The sequence below is a fragment of the Lissotriton helveticus genome, chromosome 11 (genome assembly GCF_964261635.1).
Source record: "Lissotriton helveticus chromosome 11, aLisHel1.1, whole genome shotgun sequence".
Lineage (NCBI taxonomy): Eukaryota > Metazoa > Chordata > Amphibia > Caudata > Salamandridae > Lissotriton > Lissotriton helveticus.
In genome coordinates, this window is record NC_136072.1 from 23,070,556 (window position 1) to 23,087,666 (window position 17,111).

Sequence of the window (17,111 nt, forward strand, 5' to 3'; positions counted from 1 at the left end):
TTTCCTTTGTACTTTACACAACATGTTTTAGGAGGAGGGTGCGAAAGTTACCAGATTATTGTTTCTGTTTTCAGGTCAGAATAATTAATAAAACATATTTTGCACTTTTACAATTGTGCAGTGAAGTCATTTGTGCAAGTGTGTGGGGGCACTTGAATGACGTAAACAATTCTATAAAAGAGAAAAGCCCTCTATGTGGTGGATGGGATTACCAAATGTAACTTCTGTGTTGCATTTGTAACCGAGGAACTGATTTTGGTTGATTAAGTATAATTTCAACGTTCCCTACGTGGTTTTTATTCAGTGTGATCTGGTGTGTTTTAAAAAATGATGCATGAATATATAAAACATCCATTAAAAAACATTCAAATAAACATATAGCAGGTATAGAAGAGTGGACAACGGGGAGGCGGGCGGGTCAGTGAGGAATCCACAGGCAGTTACTGTATCTACCAGAAAAAGCGTTACCGAAGGTAAGTAACTTGTTCTTCTGATAGATTATTTTTTTGCAGAGTTTTATATAGCGCAAACTAGACCCGAACTGAATCGGGTATCAGAGCGCTTTACATATTTTCCAGTTACGTTACATGAGGACACACTTTCATTTTAGGCACGGGGAGATTAAGTGATTTGCCCAGAATCACAGGAGGGTTTGACGTCGTTACCGAGACTCGAACCAAAATCCCCAGGTCCGAGGTCGAGCGCCCTAGCCGTTAGGCCAACTCCTCTCCCCTGATACATCTGCCAGTGTATTCCTCACCTTGTGAAAAGAGTCCCACAGCAGTCCCCACTCCCGGAGGAGGGTGTCCACTCTGCTATACCAAGAAATCCTGGAGGACAGAGCGCGCAAAGTGGCCTTCCCTCCTCACTTCGGTATTCAAGCCGTGGCAGCTCAGTCCAAGTTTTGCAATCAAGTAGCACAGTTGGGACCTCTGTGCACAGGAAGTGTGCAAAGTCCCTCTTCTAATCCCCTGGCACGTGGTTAACCCACTCAGGGCCGAACAAAAGTCCACTTCCTGACTCAAGCCCTTCCAAGGGATGCATTATCTGAACCTGCTCTGATCTCTACCTGGCAGATGATGGCGAACCTCTCGCTGCAGCTCTTCACCGGGTGGTCCGTGAACGTCGTGAAGGGAAGGTCCGACGACCAGGGGTTCCAGCGCGAAAGGACTGACGCTTCGCGCAGCTTGTCCCAGAACAGACGCACGCCTTCCCCCTCTCGCCTGCAAAACATGGAGGAGATTGTCAAAAACATGTCGGTCTAAGCAAAAGAACACAAATTCAAGAGGAAGGAAACACACTATTGCCCGCATTCCATTGGATGGACACTGGGCCAATGGCACGCGCTGGGCCAATCCAAGGTGCATGATATATCAAGCGAGTATGGTTGCTGTGTAATAATATTCCTCCAATCAAGGAATTTCCTATCGAGTTGGCCAAATCCATCTCTTATTCTTTGGATTCCAACAAGGATGTAGTACTGCAGCACAGTCCTACTTAGGGCCAGATTACCAGTTGGTCGGTTAATTCTGACCCATGCGTAATCCCTTGTTTGCCCATTGGTCGGAATTATGAGTTTTCAGGTATTTAACACATCCAATAATTAATGGATAAATTAAATCCCTCAAGCGTACTTAAATTTCGGAACCTTCCAAAATATAACAGGAGAAATATGTACAATATTTACCGTACCATGTAGATTTTGGTGCATTAAACAACAAAATCTGTGTGTTATTCCCCACAAACTCGAAAAAGGTGCTATTTATCGCACCTGACGAATAACGTACTCGGCGGTATCGTTATTTACCAGGTGTGCTAAACAGCTAAACAGCACCTACACTCGTAATCAGGACCTTCGCCCTCATTACAAGTGGCCTGGTGTTTGGCCTGATACATTTTGAGTTCAAAAGGCATGAAAATTACCACCCAGTTATGAGTTGTCCCCGAGAATGGGGAATAACATGCAGGTTTTGGTGCCTACTTCACCATAATCCGTCCGGCCCAGTAAATATCTTGGATTTCCTCCCAATATATTCCATGAAAACTGTGTGAACCGGTATTAGCTGCTTTCCTCGGTATCTACCACATATAACAGAATTATCCGTGCTGCTCCTATTGAGAGCCTTAGAATCAGTAAATGCGAAAATTAATGCACAATAATGAATAACAGAATTGTGTGCTCCATGGTCTCCTGGTCTCCACACCGCCCCCCCACCCAGCGGTCGAAGTGCATTAAAAAAAGTATGGGAACTGTGATGCTGCGTGCAATGGGGGCGGAGTCAGTGAGCGGGGTGAAAGGTGTGGCTACAGAAACAAAATATACTGTATTTTTTTTGTTCTTTCATGGTCAGATAGCTACATATAAAATAACTTGGAGCTTAACCCCCTAAGTGCTTCTGTCGGCCGCTGGACGTCGCGAGCACTACCTACGTAGTGTTGCGCATGTCCAACGGCCGACGGGCCCCACCCGTTTTTAAGGAAGTGCTGCACTGCCGCGAAATCGCGGCAGTGGCCAACGGATTAAATGAAAAAATAAGTAATAAAAGTTGTTACTTAGTGGAAAATGCACTATAGTATATTATGAAACCTCTATTAGTTAATGCACTGCAGAGGTCTGTCTGTAACCAGAGAGAGACAGAAGTAAATCTAGGTTGGTGCAGTCGAGACTAGTGACGTGTATCTTTCGTGCTATGAGGTCACAGCCTGTGACAGAAAGCACTGTGAATATGCAAGTCATTATTTTAAACGTGCATTACACACACTATAAGATAGACTGCTACAAAATGTGCAAAAAGGTTTAAGATGAAATGGTTCTTCCAAAATATAGACTTTAGTAGTACCCAGATTGTACATAATGCTTTTTTTTACATAACTTTCACTTCAAAATGTCATCAGGGGTAGTAACCTTTATATAAATACAGTTACAATTAAAAGCACACACTTCACAACTCAGTTGTTACCTCTTTTCACTACCACTCAAAAAGAATACATCTTTGTCATCACAAAGCTTCGAGTGATTTGATCATTTAAAGCCTGTACCGGCTCCCAAGCACCCTTCACATTTGCAGAGTAACTCGTTGCCAGTGCTTAATTTGTAAAAGGATAAGTGGAGGCCACTGCAGCTTGCACCGCACATAACCCATGCCAGCGCTGGCAATGATGAGAGTACATGCAAAGCTACTAACCTTCACACCCCTACAAGTGTGACAGGCCAGACTATTCCAGGCGCCCAAAGCCAGAAGAACGGCTTGGGAGGCAGATATTAGTCAGTATTAATGTAAATTGAACAAATAAACTGCTGTTGTTGTGTTCATACCGAAATTAGCGGGACAGCGCCACCATGTGTTAGACTGTCATAGCCCCGGTGCTGAGAATAATGTGCTGGTGTGGAGCACCGGAAAGCACCGGCTCAAATTAAGCACTGCTCGTTGCACACATTTGCATTTCTTTCAGGCTAACAGGCACCCAGGCAGGAAGGCGTGTTTAGCTGTCTGCCCGGCTTCGGTTTCACAGCACAGGAGACTCACTAATGACACTTCAGCTGAAGCAGTTAAGTTATCGGAATGAATCACACCAGAACGGGTGACTTTTTACAAAAAATAGGAGAATGTTTTTTTCATAAATCAAAGAAGAATGGGCACGCCATGCCCCACCGTTCCCGCTCACTTCGACCTCTTGTTAATTCATTTTTCATAACAGTGGAGCGTATTTTCAAATGAGAAAAAAGGAATGAAAGCTGAGAGAGCTGGGTTGTGTCTTTGTTGAGTGTCACTGGGGTCTTGTCGTGGTACATATGTTCCTTTTGCAAGAATTGGTGTAAGAGATGTGTAACAGCGGTGACACTAACACCCCATCGTGACTTGGACTTGAGAAGACATGCACAACCATAGGACATAACAGAGGGTGAGGGACGCTGAATCGGAGGGAAATCCGGCACCACAATACAGCCTGTGACCGTACCACGCCGCTCATTGGTACAAATGTGATATTAATGCCTTATTTACATATGTGCGGGCACTTTAAGCCACGCGCTGGTACCCCCGGACACCTGTGACGACATTATGAGTGAGGGGGGATTCCTGGGCTCATGTGGGTGCTCTGCCGGGCAGTGCCAATCTGATGACATTTGTAAGAGCTGCGCACTGTGGGCCATATATATCAACAACCTGATTTGCGGATCTCAAATAGCGATTTTTTAGAAATCGCTATTTGAGAATCGCAAATAGGGATGTATGTACAATATCGCAATTGTTTTGCGATTTCTTAGTATTCCTTAATTGCGATTAGCAAATTGCAAATTGCAATTAAGGAATACTTTCCCATTCATTTCTATGGGCCAGGAGCCCCATAGGAATGAATGGGAAGTTATTCTCAATTTGCGATTCGCAATTTGAGAATCGCAAATTGAGAATAATTTCAAGGGTGCAGGGGTGTCCAAAGGACACCCTGTTGCACCCCTGAAATTAGCATGGGTGCTCATGTGGCGCACATACATGAACTAAGGGCATGTATGTGCTTCACATGGCACTTTGAAAAATGCAAAAAAGTGCATTTTTCAAGGAATTCGCAAATTACCACCAACTTGAAGTTGCTGGTAATTTGCGATTCCTTAAGGCATATTTGCATTTTTTTTTTGCTTCTTACATTGCATTTAAGGAATCGCAAAATTTGCGATTCCTTAAATGCAATTGCAAAATAAGGAATCGCAATTTTTGCGATTCCTTAAATGCAATCGCAAAATAAGGAATCGCAAATTTTGCGATTCCTTATTTTCCACGCAGTTTTCTTTCATACATACCATTTAGCACTAATGCGTTCGCAAACGCAACGCATTAGTGCTTGATATATATGACCCTGTGTGATCTTGGCCTCCTGATCCCAGGGCGTGGCAATTGCCCAAAGCACCGGGATGGGTCAAGTGCCCCTCAGTGCTTGGAGCCAGTGGGCAGCTGGGCTGTGGGTCGGCTGAAGCAAGGCCTGGGACACACCTGGATGGATATTTCTTGCTGCTGGCATATATGGCTGGTGCTTGTCTCACGCCCCCAGAAGCGGGCACTTCCCGAACCCCGCACTTTGCATTCCAGCAGCATTCCCTGCGTGGGCGCTGCATTTAAAAGACCCACTGATCCCGGGTTTACAGACACAATACGGGGCTTTGCTGGAGGCCTGGCAGGCGCTGCCTCGCGGTGAAAGCTGAAACCCTGTCATTTGGGCCTGGAACGGGGCGCGAGGATTACTCGTTCCCAGAAGGGGGGGCTGCCGGGTGCACCCCCGCCCCTTTATTCTGGAGCTTACTCTTCGTCTGTCGGAGGCATTTCAAGGGGTCCCAGCTCACCGGATCCCCAGTGGGGGTCACCCGGGTTCTCTCTCCAAGGCTGCACTTTCAGCAGGGCGCGGGCACTTACCTATAACTTAGGGGGTGGGGTTGGGGTATGTGTGTGTGTGGGGTGGGGGGTTAATCCAACAGCTCAAGCACAGCATCACATCTATGCTGCAAACTTTGAGGGGGTTTTAAAAGAAGAAATACGTGTAAAAAAACCTGCAAAAGAAGGAATTGTGGAAAAACGCCACTTTTTAGAGAAGTCTTCCCAAAACGTTCTAATAAAGGAATTTTCACCTGGAGGCGAAGTTTCGAAAAGTTAAAAGCTACCTTGTTTTGTTGGTAAAGTGCAAAGTTTGTCAACTTCTCAAACTAAGGGGCCGATTATGATGGCGGACAGACCTGAGTCCGTCCGCCACCATAGAGTAGGAGGGACCGTCCGCAGAGGCAGCGGTGGTCCCTCCGTACAAATTAGGATGTGACCGCCACCCTGGAAGCAGCACCCGCCGCAATGTTAAAAATGTAAGTTGTGCATTTGCATGCACAAAGCGGCAGGCACCGCGCGGTGCCTGCTGCTTTGTTTACGCAAATACAGAGGGGTACACTAGGTACCCCCCATGTGCATCCCCCACCCCCCCTTCACCCAGGGGGCACGCAACGGGCCCCCGAAGTGAAGGTCCGTATGCTTTTCCACTGCGGAAAAGCAGCCGCGGAAAAGCATACATCTTACACCATGCTAATATGGCTGGCGGTGTCTGATAGACAACGCCAGCCATGTTAAAGCTTTTCCGCCGCGGCCGGAAGGCGACCGCGGCGGAAAAGCTGCGGACAGATTTCTAGACCCACCGCTATCCTAATATGTCGGTGGGTCTTCTGAGGCTCCGCAGAGGATTTTCCGCATCCTTCGGGCCGGCGGTGGCATCCGCCGGCCCGGAGGATGCGGTAAATCCTCCATCATAATCGGCCCCTTAATGTGCGAAATTTAAATTCCAAATACCCGGGGTATTTTCGAAGTCTGAGGCCACCCTGGGGCCGAGCAGCGGGGTCTCTTCCCTGCTAAGGTCTATTCTATGTTTCTTAGAGCTCCGTTCACGATAGTTTTTCACCGCAAAAGGGTTCGAATAAATAAATCCTGATTTTAGGAATTTCCTTACCTGGCTCATTTGCAATTTACAGCTGTAGAAAACATGACAGTGGGAGAGGTGTATCACCGTGGGAGAAGTGCTCAGTGATGGGACATGGGTGTTTTCAGAGAGGACGAGGGGATTTGAAGCTCGCCACTGTGCCTGTGATGGGCACCCACAAAACAGAACTTTGTGAGCAGTCACAAACATAGCGCCTATATAGGCACCCCAGAGCCTAGCATGTCATTGGAATAAATAAATCACACAACACAATTTTGTTGGGAAAAGTTTGCTGCAGTTTTATTCCATACAAAAGTATGCCACCGTGGTGGGTTAACTTACGGGCGACCCAAGGGCTGGCAGCGGTGACTGACCTACGTTGCCCGCCTGAGGAGCCAAACTGCACCGTGGCCAATCCTATCGGTGCTACCAGTTATGAGGGAATTCCCCCCTTGAATACCGTGAACCACTGCTCCATCACCATAGAGGGCGCCAGATGGGCAGGGGCAGGTATAAATACCTCGTCTGTACCCTCTGCAAGCCGGAAATGACGATGCCGGCGCACCGGGCTGGGGGACTCCAGGGAAGACATTCTCCAGACTGTTGTAGGCAGCACAGGGCGCTTCCCATGAGGACACAACGCTGAGGACACAACGCTGAGGACACAACGCTGAGGACACAGCGCTGAACCACACCAGATGGTCCCACTCATGAGAAGCGCTTTAGTGGCACTAGAACCAGAGGATGGAGAGAGAGGTTCACAAAGGCAATGGAGTCAATCTCAGCACCCTGACAGGAACCAGCACTTCAGAATCCTAGCACAGGTTGACAACACACTATCTCCAAAGACTGCCGGCCACCGAATTCAGAAGTCGGAAATAACACATTAAAACTTTTCACAGAAATATCAAAAAGGCCAGACTCGCTAAATACATGCTAGCTTCATGAAAACCAGCCAGCCAGTCAAAATACCTTATTTCAAATAAATACATTCCTATAGAAATATACACACATTTCACAAATCCTTAAATTTTTGTTCCTAAATTCCCTAAAACAACAATTTATTTTGTTCAGTAAAATGACTGTAAGAGGCAGCTCATAACAGACACACAGCTGTCACCTGACTCGGCCCCTCCCCCTTCACTAAGGTCCAGCACCCCCCCCACAATGTCAGGCTAGACTTCCAAGGGGCAGTGTCTGACGTCATGTGACACTCAATGCCCAATGGGGCACACTCACCTTGTTATTACCACAAGTCTGGCTCCTGATCGCCAACAGGGTTGGGAGGCGACAGGGTGGATTTTAAGAAACAGTTTGCAGTGTTGTAGATGATGACGCGTCACAGTCCCGATACTCCAGTTGGCCAGTTGAAACCCTGCAGCCCACTTTGATTGAAAAGCAGGGAATACTTATGGAATTTGCGTAAAATCCTAGACGAAAAATCTGCTCTGCTGATACAATACTGCACACCATACATTGATCACGAAAGACCAGGAAAGAGAATGGAAAGCCGATATACCCTGGTAAGATGGGTCCAGCATTACGGAAAACTCGGATACTGCCAGGAAAGTTACTAACAAGACAGAGTAATCTCCATAGGTGGAGTCTCTAGGACTCTGCCATGTCACTGCTATTTATTCAATGTCTAAATGCCCCTTCCACTCATTAGCAATATTCAGCATCGCCATCGATGCTTCCAGAAGTACTTCACAATATAAAACGCCTTCTCAGGGTCATGTGGTGTCTTGGGGATCTTAGCAAGATAACAATATCCCAAAGGATGCTCCCCACCTTTAGCAATTTATGCATGAGGTCAACCTCTGCCTAAGACTGAAGACTTCCTTGGGGCAATCGCCTGTTGAGTAGGCCCCAATGACATGTGGGTCCTCCAACAACAATCTGGCACTGAGCTATCACTTCAGTCCTGCCTACCATGCACAGTACAGTGCATCATCAACAAAGCTCATTTTTAAATTCCACATATCCGAAAACTCTGCCTGTCCTCACTACACAATAAACAAGCATTAATAGGTCTTTCCTATGGGATCTTATAAGTGTTTAGATATGCAACAGTTGATGTTGTTGCACCAAGGATATTGTACTGCATAACTAAATACTTATAAGGTTCCAAAGGCGAGACCTATTGGCTATGCCAAGGCTTGTTGTTTTGAGAATCTGGTCACCCTATGTTAAGAGTGCACTACTTCTGATTCTAGAATGCACAGCAAAACTCAGCGAACTAGGCATGCATGACATCAAACAGGGTATGTTGTCTGCAACCTGAACCATGTTTGCTGTCTATCCATGCGATCTGTCTGAAAAATCTGGCGTAAAGAACGTAAACACTATTTTCTCTGTTTCTTTGACCTCTTTTCCATTTGTCTCATACTTTTCTCTTTCTCGTTCCCTTGTTTTGATTATTTCAGTCTTATCATTGAACAAATGAGTCACTTCAGGTTTCACAAGATCGCCCCAGCTCACCTGTATTGTTATCATCTCCCTGGAAGGTTTTCAATTCAATTGAAATGCTGCGGCACACTGCACCTTTCACCTCCCATCCTGTCCGCAACTTGTAAGGGTGGGTGGGAGATCTCGGCACGCAAGCCCCCCTGCACGTACGTACGCGAGCAGTATCAGATACCAACATCTTAATTAGTCAATAGCATATAACATGAGTTTCTGCAGACGAGATCAGGCACAGCGGGAGCGCTCCATCCCTGGAAATGAAGATTATCTAATGATAAATTCACTTCCCGGGGTGGCCCCAGCCGTCCTCCTTTGCTCTGTTAGTGATGTGGGGGCATGTTGTTTTAAGTCCACGGCTAAACGAGTGGTGCGCACGAGAGTGAGCACCAGGCCATATGTTTTGAATTATCGCGCCCGTGTCTGGGCACGAAAATTCAAAACATATGGCGCTGTGGGGTAACCGCAAGCAATAGGCCACACACGCACAAGCGTGTGTGTGGTGAGCTTTTTGAAGCCCTTATAATAAGTCTCGCAGGGCAGCGCATGAGCGCTGCTTGGCGAGACCTAAACATTATGATCAAGTCTTGAATAAAATACTCCCATGTAAAAGGCCACCACAGTTTTGTATGGCATTAAAAATAGAACATCGAAAAAACGAGCTTACAAACTGTGACCCTGTAAATGGGTGTTTAAAACTTAAACTTATCCTGTGTATAAGAAATGCTTGACCACACTTACAAAGTACTCAGAGTGGGGCTTCACTTCCACCCCCCAAAAAAACCACAACACAACTCATTAAAACAAAGTGGACTATAAATTAAATCACGGATGCTCTCACAAATTCTTTCTTCAGGATGCATATTACAATATTCGTAGACTTTCCTATTTTATAGTTAAAACACCAGTAAAACCCCACCGAAAGGCAAATGACCCTTATCAATGTAAACATTCTGAGCGAAGATGTGCCTGCAGTCTCAGGAACTAAAATGCCATCCAAGGAAAATTGGAAATGTGTCATTTTGGTTTCTTTATGAAGGGACGGACATAGCCAAATGTTTTGTGTTGAAGGTGGTAGCAGGAGGGAAAATTGGTCCAACAGTTTCCTTACATTTTTGGGGATGCTGCTAAGAGGTATCTTTTATACTTTGTGTTTTTCACAGATCTGTTTTCTTGGAGTACAGATGCAATGTTTGCAATCATAGTTTCAGATTAGATGTAATTATTTATTTACCCGTTAGAGAATCTATCTTATTTAAAATAATATGTGCTCTTTCTGCAGTGTTTTCAGTCCCAAAGTCTCTAAATTCAGAAACATTACCAAGATAGCCCCATAAGATTTATTTTGGAGGGGCCAAGCTCTTCGCAGTGCAACTTCTGTGCCACGTTGGCATTTTTTAAAGCTGAACCCAGTTGGAACACCTTGAGATGTGTGTCCTGCCCACCATCTTGCTAAGGCATTAAATATACAATCCTTTTGATTTACAATGCTCAGAATAATGGGATATGGAGAAGGTGAATAGGAATATCGAGGTTGTTCTTAAGTAACTTACTTGCTCCGATTTGGATATAGAGACAAAACTGAGGGAAAGGATGTGGAGTTAGAATGTTACTCCACATTTGATGCAAGTCCTATGATTGTTGAAGTTGAAAAAATCTGTCACCAAATTGGCGGCGGGAAACATTCACAAATGTTGTTCACAGGTGATACAGCAGAGATGCAGGAAGTCAGGGACAATGTGAAAAGAGTTCAAGACAGGGGAGTGTGTAGATACAACAGTGAGTATCACATGAGAGTTTGTGATTTGAAAGTTGTAGATCTTGTGAGCATATGGAATCCAAAGTTTGTGAGTAAATGTTATGACCCGATTTTTGCCAATCAACAGGTCATGCAGGCACAACCCCCCTTGGGATCCAAAAATACAACACTCTACTATACTTACCCATGGCAGGAATAAAGCTAAATCTCATACTTGTCTTCGCTTGCCAGGATATCTAACAACAATTTCTCTGACGACACGCGCTGCCTAGGAGGGAATTTCACCATCCTCTCTATAACAGAATACTCGTCCAGAGAAAACACCACATACATACGTACAATCTTCTGCCACAAGGAAGAAACCAATTGGTATTTTCTGTGGTGGATTTATTAGTAATATATAATACACGGTAGGCCAATCTGTACCACTTCTAGCCAACAACCAACTAACAATTAGACGATTACTAAACGCAATCAGGAAAACGTATGTAGAAATATATGGAACCTGAAAATAAAGTTATAGTAAGCAAGAATAGTAGGAAAACTAGAAATTAGTGGAACACCTCACCAACTGTCTGTCCATCCCGTTTCCACTTCGCCAAAGGGGAGTCCGGTTCTTCGGCCCAAACAGGAGACAGTAGTGACACTATACACCCCACCGCCACAGCTGCACGTCTGCTCTGTGATGAACTTCCACCGAAGAGAACCCAGACACCTCCGTTAGTACAAGTGGAGACGTAAGACGAAGCTCCTGGTGAGCTTCGCCCCTTTTTCCCATCAGAGTCCATACCACTCTGCACCAAGTCCACAGCTTCAGCTGGCCAGGCGTCTGGTATGGCTTCAGAGCAGAGCAAGCACATACCTCCGACAAAATCCAGTTCTTTCTGGTCAGCAAAGTGCAAAAATCAAGTGAAAAGGAAAACATGTCCTTCTCACCTAGTGAAGCTCAGAAAATGGTGACAGCTCAGAATATGGAGTCACTCATGCATAAGCCTCTATTCACGCAAAAGAGCAAAATTAGTATGCAAGATGGCATAAGATCATGCCAAAGGCAATAGCAAGCGGTGCCGTTAAGCAAGATAAAGTCAGAATCTGAAAGGGACATAATCAAGCCCTACTTCGTAGCGTATTCTTACTAGGCAGGCCTGCACATCACTATATTATGCTAAAATATGCTAAATAAGACTGAGAAGGTGATGGGCGACGGTCATTATCAGGCTATTTATCCACATAAATGGCACATTCATTACAGTAAATGACTACTAAGTTATGGCACATTTTTTCTTTCCCCCAGCGAGTGCTGGTGCACTTTAGGCTAACGTGCCAATGCATACACACTTGTGCCATAGTGCAAGGAGGTGTGCATTCTCTAAAGTGTAGGTTTTGTACTTGATGGATACACTTCCAATACAAAAACTATCTTTTAAGAATGTTCCGACTTTGTATGTTTGCTGTGCTGTTCAGCACACAAGCAGAGATGTAAAAATTAAGAGAAACGAAAATATTTCTCCTTGTTACGTCTACTTCAAGGTGGCATAAGGCCTTGGTGCAATCCCTGTATCTGAATCTCATGGAATAGGGATTTGTATCAAAACCCACGGGTGGTTGCATGGAAGGGTTCATGTACCACCAATGGAGCGTCCCCTTGACACAAAGTAGTAAAAAATTTTGTGTGTATCCTTCCATGCTGCATAATGTAGTTACAGAACTAGTTTGTGCCATCTGGCCCTTGACATTAAGACAATTAAAAATATCTTGTGTACATTAGGATTGAATATTGTTTGCCTCTTGTACGCAATGCTCATCCCCGTGTTTTCATAGTTTTTAATGTCTCTTCTGAACTGTGTTACCCAATATAGCCTTATCGCTCACCGTAGCAGGCTATACCACCCATCAGAAGCCCACTCCTGCGGCCTTTATCAAGGGAGTGAGCATTTAATGGGCAGTATAGCCAGCTACGGAAGACTATAAGGCTATTAGAACGTTTGCTCATAGAAGGCAGAATGTTCTAATTAGTAAAACAATGGCTGCATGGAGCCAGAGGGGGTTGACATCCCCTTGGGCTCCGTGACGCCTTTGTTCACAGCAACAGCTGTGAACAAACATTGGAATGTTGATGCTCCAGGCTTTTACGAGCCGTTAGAAGCCCGGAGCACTCCATTCATTGCCTTCAATGGAGCACTCAACATTCCAATGTTCTAATATATCTGATATATGGCTATGCTATATGAAATCGATACATAAAACTCAGTTGAATAGATGAATGTGTCTTCAACTGTCAGTAAAACCATGGTGAATAAACATCCAGGTAAACAAACCGTCTTTTCCTCAACTATGGGTGTGTTAGTAATTATAAATTAAAGGGAATACATGACCAGCAGCTAACAGAAAGGATAAATATGTTGCTTTAACAACAGTGTTTGGCATTACAGAAAGAAAGAAATGTTTGAGTTTTTTCCCCACAAATACAAAATATGTATTTATTTATTTATATATTTGGAAAGCAGGGCTGTCACCTGAGGTATCCAGGCTCAAGAACGGAGAGACCGCAACAGAGAAAGAAAAGAAGGCAACGAGAAAACAAGAAGAAAGAAAGCAGGCAGCATTACCCCCTTCCACGCGGGGTTAATTCCCCCGTGGTGCGGGGTGAGGGGCCGAGCGCAGCGCTGCGGTACGCATGACGAGCCCAGCTCGTCACGCTGCACAGTGGAACTGTGCTCATGATATGCTGGGCTAGTTACGACTCCGCCCACTAACACAGAAAGCCGGCACAGGTGGGGAATAAGCCGCGCGTGGGAGGACCGCGGCAGTTATGACGAGCTCAGCTCGTCATGAGCACAGCTCCACTGTACCTCATGACGAGCTCAGCTCATCAAAAGCATCGAAGGTGTTAATGAAACAAATGGCGGGGAATGGTCTGGCGCGGGCCCAGCAGGAGGTATTTTTGGACCGACTTTAACGGCACACACAGCATGGAGTTTTGGAAATCCGGCAAGGCCAGAAAAATCTTCCCCAATTTCAGATTAATTTGTCAAACAGAATAGAAAAACATTCATAGAATTGTGGATGCTTAGTGGTCAGTACCAGGGTTGTTTTCTGAGGAGGGAACCACACAGTGCAAAACTCCTGGTTTCTGACCGCTGCTCATCTACCTTTTAATGTCGTGGACGGCCTCCCAGACAACCGCCCGCTCTGATCTACTTTGGGTCAGAGGTGCACGGGGGCCGAGTCATGTGGGAACCATAGTGTCTTCCCCAGTCCTGGAGCATGCAAATAAATTACACCACACATGGAAGCTGCGGTTGAACAGGTCTGTATTCTCCAACATTCATTCACGCACTGCACATGACGTCATACTTCCCAGAACCACACCCTAACAGCACCCCCACATGTCACATGGCTCCTGTTCAGAGTCCGCCCAGAACCGCAAGGGTCCTAGCGCGTACAGCATCAATATGCTACAGGAACCGTGGAGAGCATGTTCTCAGCTCCTGAGCCTTACTGCCCCAGAACTGTGCCTTAAAAACCATGTGACATGAATGACAGGAAAGCAATCCACAACAACCTACGACATATCCAGGTAACGGCAACCGAATCTGATAATGGTAACGTCCCTAACTCACAGGAACCCCTGAAATGCCTATTACTAAATTGTCGTTCGGCAACGAAACATGCATCAGACATAGCTGCTCTCATCATTAACAAGGAAATCGACCTGGCCTTCCTCACTGAAACCTGGCTCAGTGAATCATCTTCACCTAATATAGATCTCCTAGTTCCACCACAATATAATATTGTCAGGTTAGACAGACCAAAGAAAGTGGGAGGAGGTATAGCTTGCATCCACAGGTCAGAGATTGAGGTCAGCCAATTCCAATCTGACCCCCTAGAGTCTTGTGAATACCTTGGTCTTAATATAAGATCAACAAACAATCAAAGATGCAACATGCATGCGTTCTACCACCCACCTGGAGATAACGCAAAGTTCACAGAGCAACTAATGGAGATCATAACAGCCAACTCTAACTCTGACGCCAACAATATATTCCTAGGTGACTTTAACCTCCACTGGGATGATGGCAATGACAAACTGGTTAACTCACTTAAAGATTTCCTCATCGAGCTAAACCTTACACAAGCTTGCACACATCCCACTCACTCACAAGGAGCGACCTTAGACTGGATTATCTCAAGGAATAAAGAGGCTTCAATTCTCGCTATTGACCCGTGTGATTGGTCCGACCATCACGCCATAACTTTCGCGATACCCACAATGAAAAAGGGCAGGACCATACAACCCCGCAAGGTCAAAAAACTGATCCGAGATACAAAAGAGGCTAATATTGAACTATTGGTTGAAAGATGTGAGAAAGTCTTGAAGCCACCAAACAACAGACTGAATGTCAGTGAGTTGACGGAGCACTACTTAACCTCAATAGGAAATATCGTCAATGACACCATGCCACAGACACTGAAAAGAGTATCAGAGAAACCTAAAAATCCTTGGTTCAGTGAGTCACTGAATGATGACAGACGCAAATTGAGACTGGTCGAAAGGAAATGGAGGCAACATCCCTTCTCTCCCGAGCTGAAAGCCCTCAGGAATACCAGAAGCCAATATAACAAGAAGATAATTAAATCCAAAAAAGAATTTATAAAAGCTGAACTGGACAATGCCTCAAACAGACCTCGAAAACTCTTTGAGATTCTAAAACAACAGTCGAATAAACTAGCTAAAACAGTTCACGAGAATCCAAAAACTCCCTTAAGTTGTGAGGAATTCTCTACATTTTTCACGGAGAAAACCAAATTGCTTGAAGCGGAGCTCTCAACTGCCGCGATTAACTTCTCGACCCTTACCTCACCTACAAATGAGGCCAATGAGTCAATAGAGAGTCCCCAAACAAAAAATAAGGCAAATTGGGACACATTTGAAATATATGACCAAGAAAAGATCGCCAAAACGCTAATGGAAATCAGACCGAACAACCACTATCAAGACCCTCTACCGGCAAAGTGCGTAAGAGAAATCAGCCACACCCTAGTTCCGATCTGGACCGAGATAATAAATGCCTCACTTGCACAAGGGACCCTACCTGACTGCCTAAAAACAGGTCAGGTTGTGCCCATCATCAAAAAACCGACAGCGGATGCAACAGACCCGAACAACTATCGACCAGTGACCAACATACCTTTACTGGCCAAACTTATTGAGAAATGCGTACAGGGCCAACTGAGTCAACACATCGCTAAGTTCTCATTACTAGATGATTGCCAATCGGGATTCAAAGCTGGGCATAGTACTGAAACTGCGATCCTGCATATCGTAGATGACGCCCTACAAGCCCTAGACAGAAATCAAGCATGCCTACTGATTCTCCTAGACCTGTCTTCTGCATTTGACACGGTAAATCATGAAATGCTGATGACCAGGCTTCAAGACAGGATGGGTTTGTCGGGAGATGTGCTGAAATGGTTTAAATCCTTCTTGCAGAATAGGACTCAACGTTTCCTGGTCAATCAAACAATCTCTTCCCCATGTCCTACTGCTGTCGGGGTCCCACAAGGCTCAACGTTATCCCCAGATCTATTCAACTTGTATGTTGAACCTCTCACGGAGATCCTTCGGGAATCACAGATACCCTATCATATGTATGCAGATGACACGCAAATATACATAAAGATCGCCTCCCTTGATGACATTGACCTAATGAACAAGACACTAAAGAGAGCTCTACAATGGTTAACCACGAACCATTTGAAACTAAATGCCCATAAAACAGAATTCCTGCTAATTTCACCGACAAGGAACCGACCCGAGGTAAAGGAATGGACGAAACTGGTGACCGCGCTGAACTGCACCCCGACCCTAGTTAATTCAGCTAAATCACTGGCAATTACGTTAGATGAGAACCTTGACATGAAAAACCACATTAACTTAATGGCCAAGAGCGCCCATTTCCACCTGAACTATTTAAGAAAACTGAAACCGTTCATCTCAGAGGCGGACCTAAAACTGGCTGTACAATCCCTAGTTATTTCGAGGATCGAATACGGTTGCACCACGTTAGCGGGTCTACCGAAAACATCCACAGCACCACTAAAAGCCTGTCTCAATGCAGCGGCAAGACTGATCACGGGATCGAAGAAATTCGATCACATATATCCTCACCTGAAAACACTAAACTGGCTACCTTATGAGGCCAGAATTCAAATGAAGATGGCTTGTATTACCCACAGAGCAGTTCACTACAACACGCCGAGATACCTTGCCAAGAAAATTAAGCTATCGGGAGGCAACAGACCAACTAGAAGCGCTAAAGAGCTGCTATTGAGGCCAGCCTTTTTCCATAAGAAAAAGACCTACGACCGAGCGTTCTCAGGAGCCGCCCCCAGAGTCTGGAATTCAATACCTCCTAACATCAGGAAGATTCAAAATTCGGTA

The 17,111-nt window shown here is 45.2% G+C and overlaps 1 protein-coding gene across 2 annotated transcripts in view; it reads right to left on the bottom strand.

The window, feature by feature from the left end:
* Nucleotides 1-17,111, bottom strand: part of TPRG1 (tumor protein p63 regulated 1) — a 254,173-nt gene that overhangs the window by 19,881 nt on the left and 217,181 nt on the right. For both annotated transcript variants that reach the window (XM_078668037.1, XM_078668036.1), the window contains exon 5: nucleotides 1,070-1,223. In XM_078668037.1, coding sequence (XP_078524163.1) covers nucleotides 1,070-1,223 — 154 coding nt within the window. The remainder of the gene's footprint in view (nucleotides 1-1,069; nucleotides 1,224-17,111) is intronic.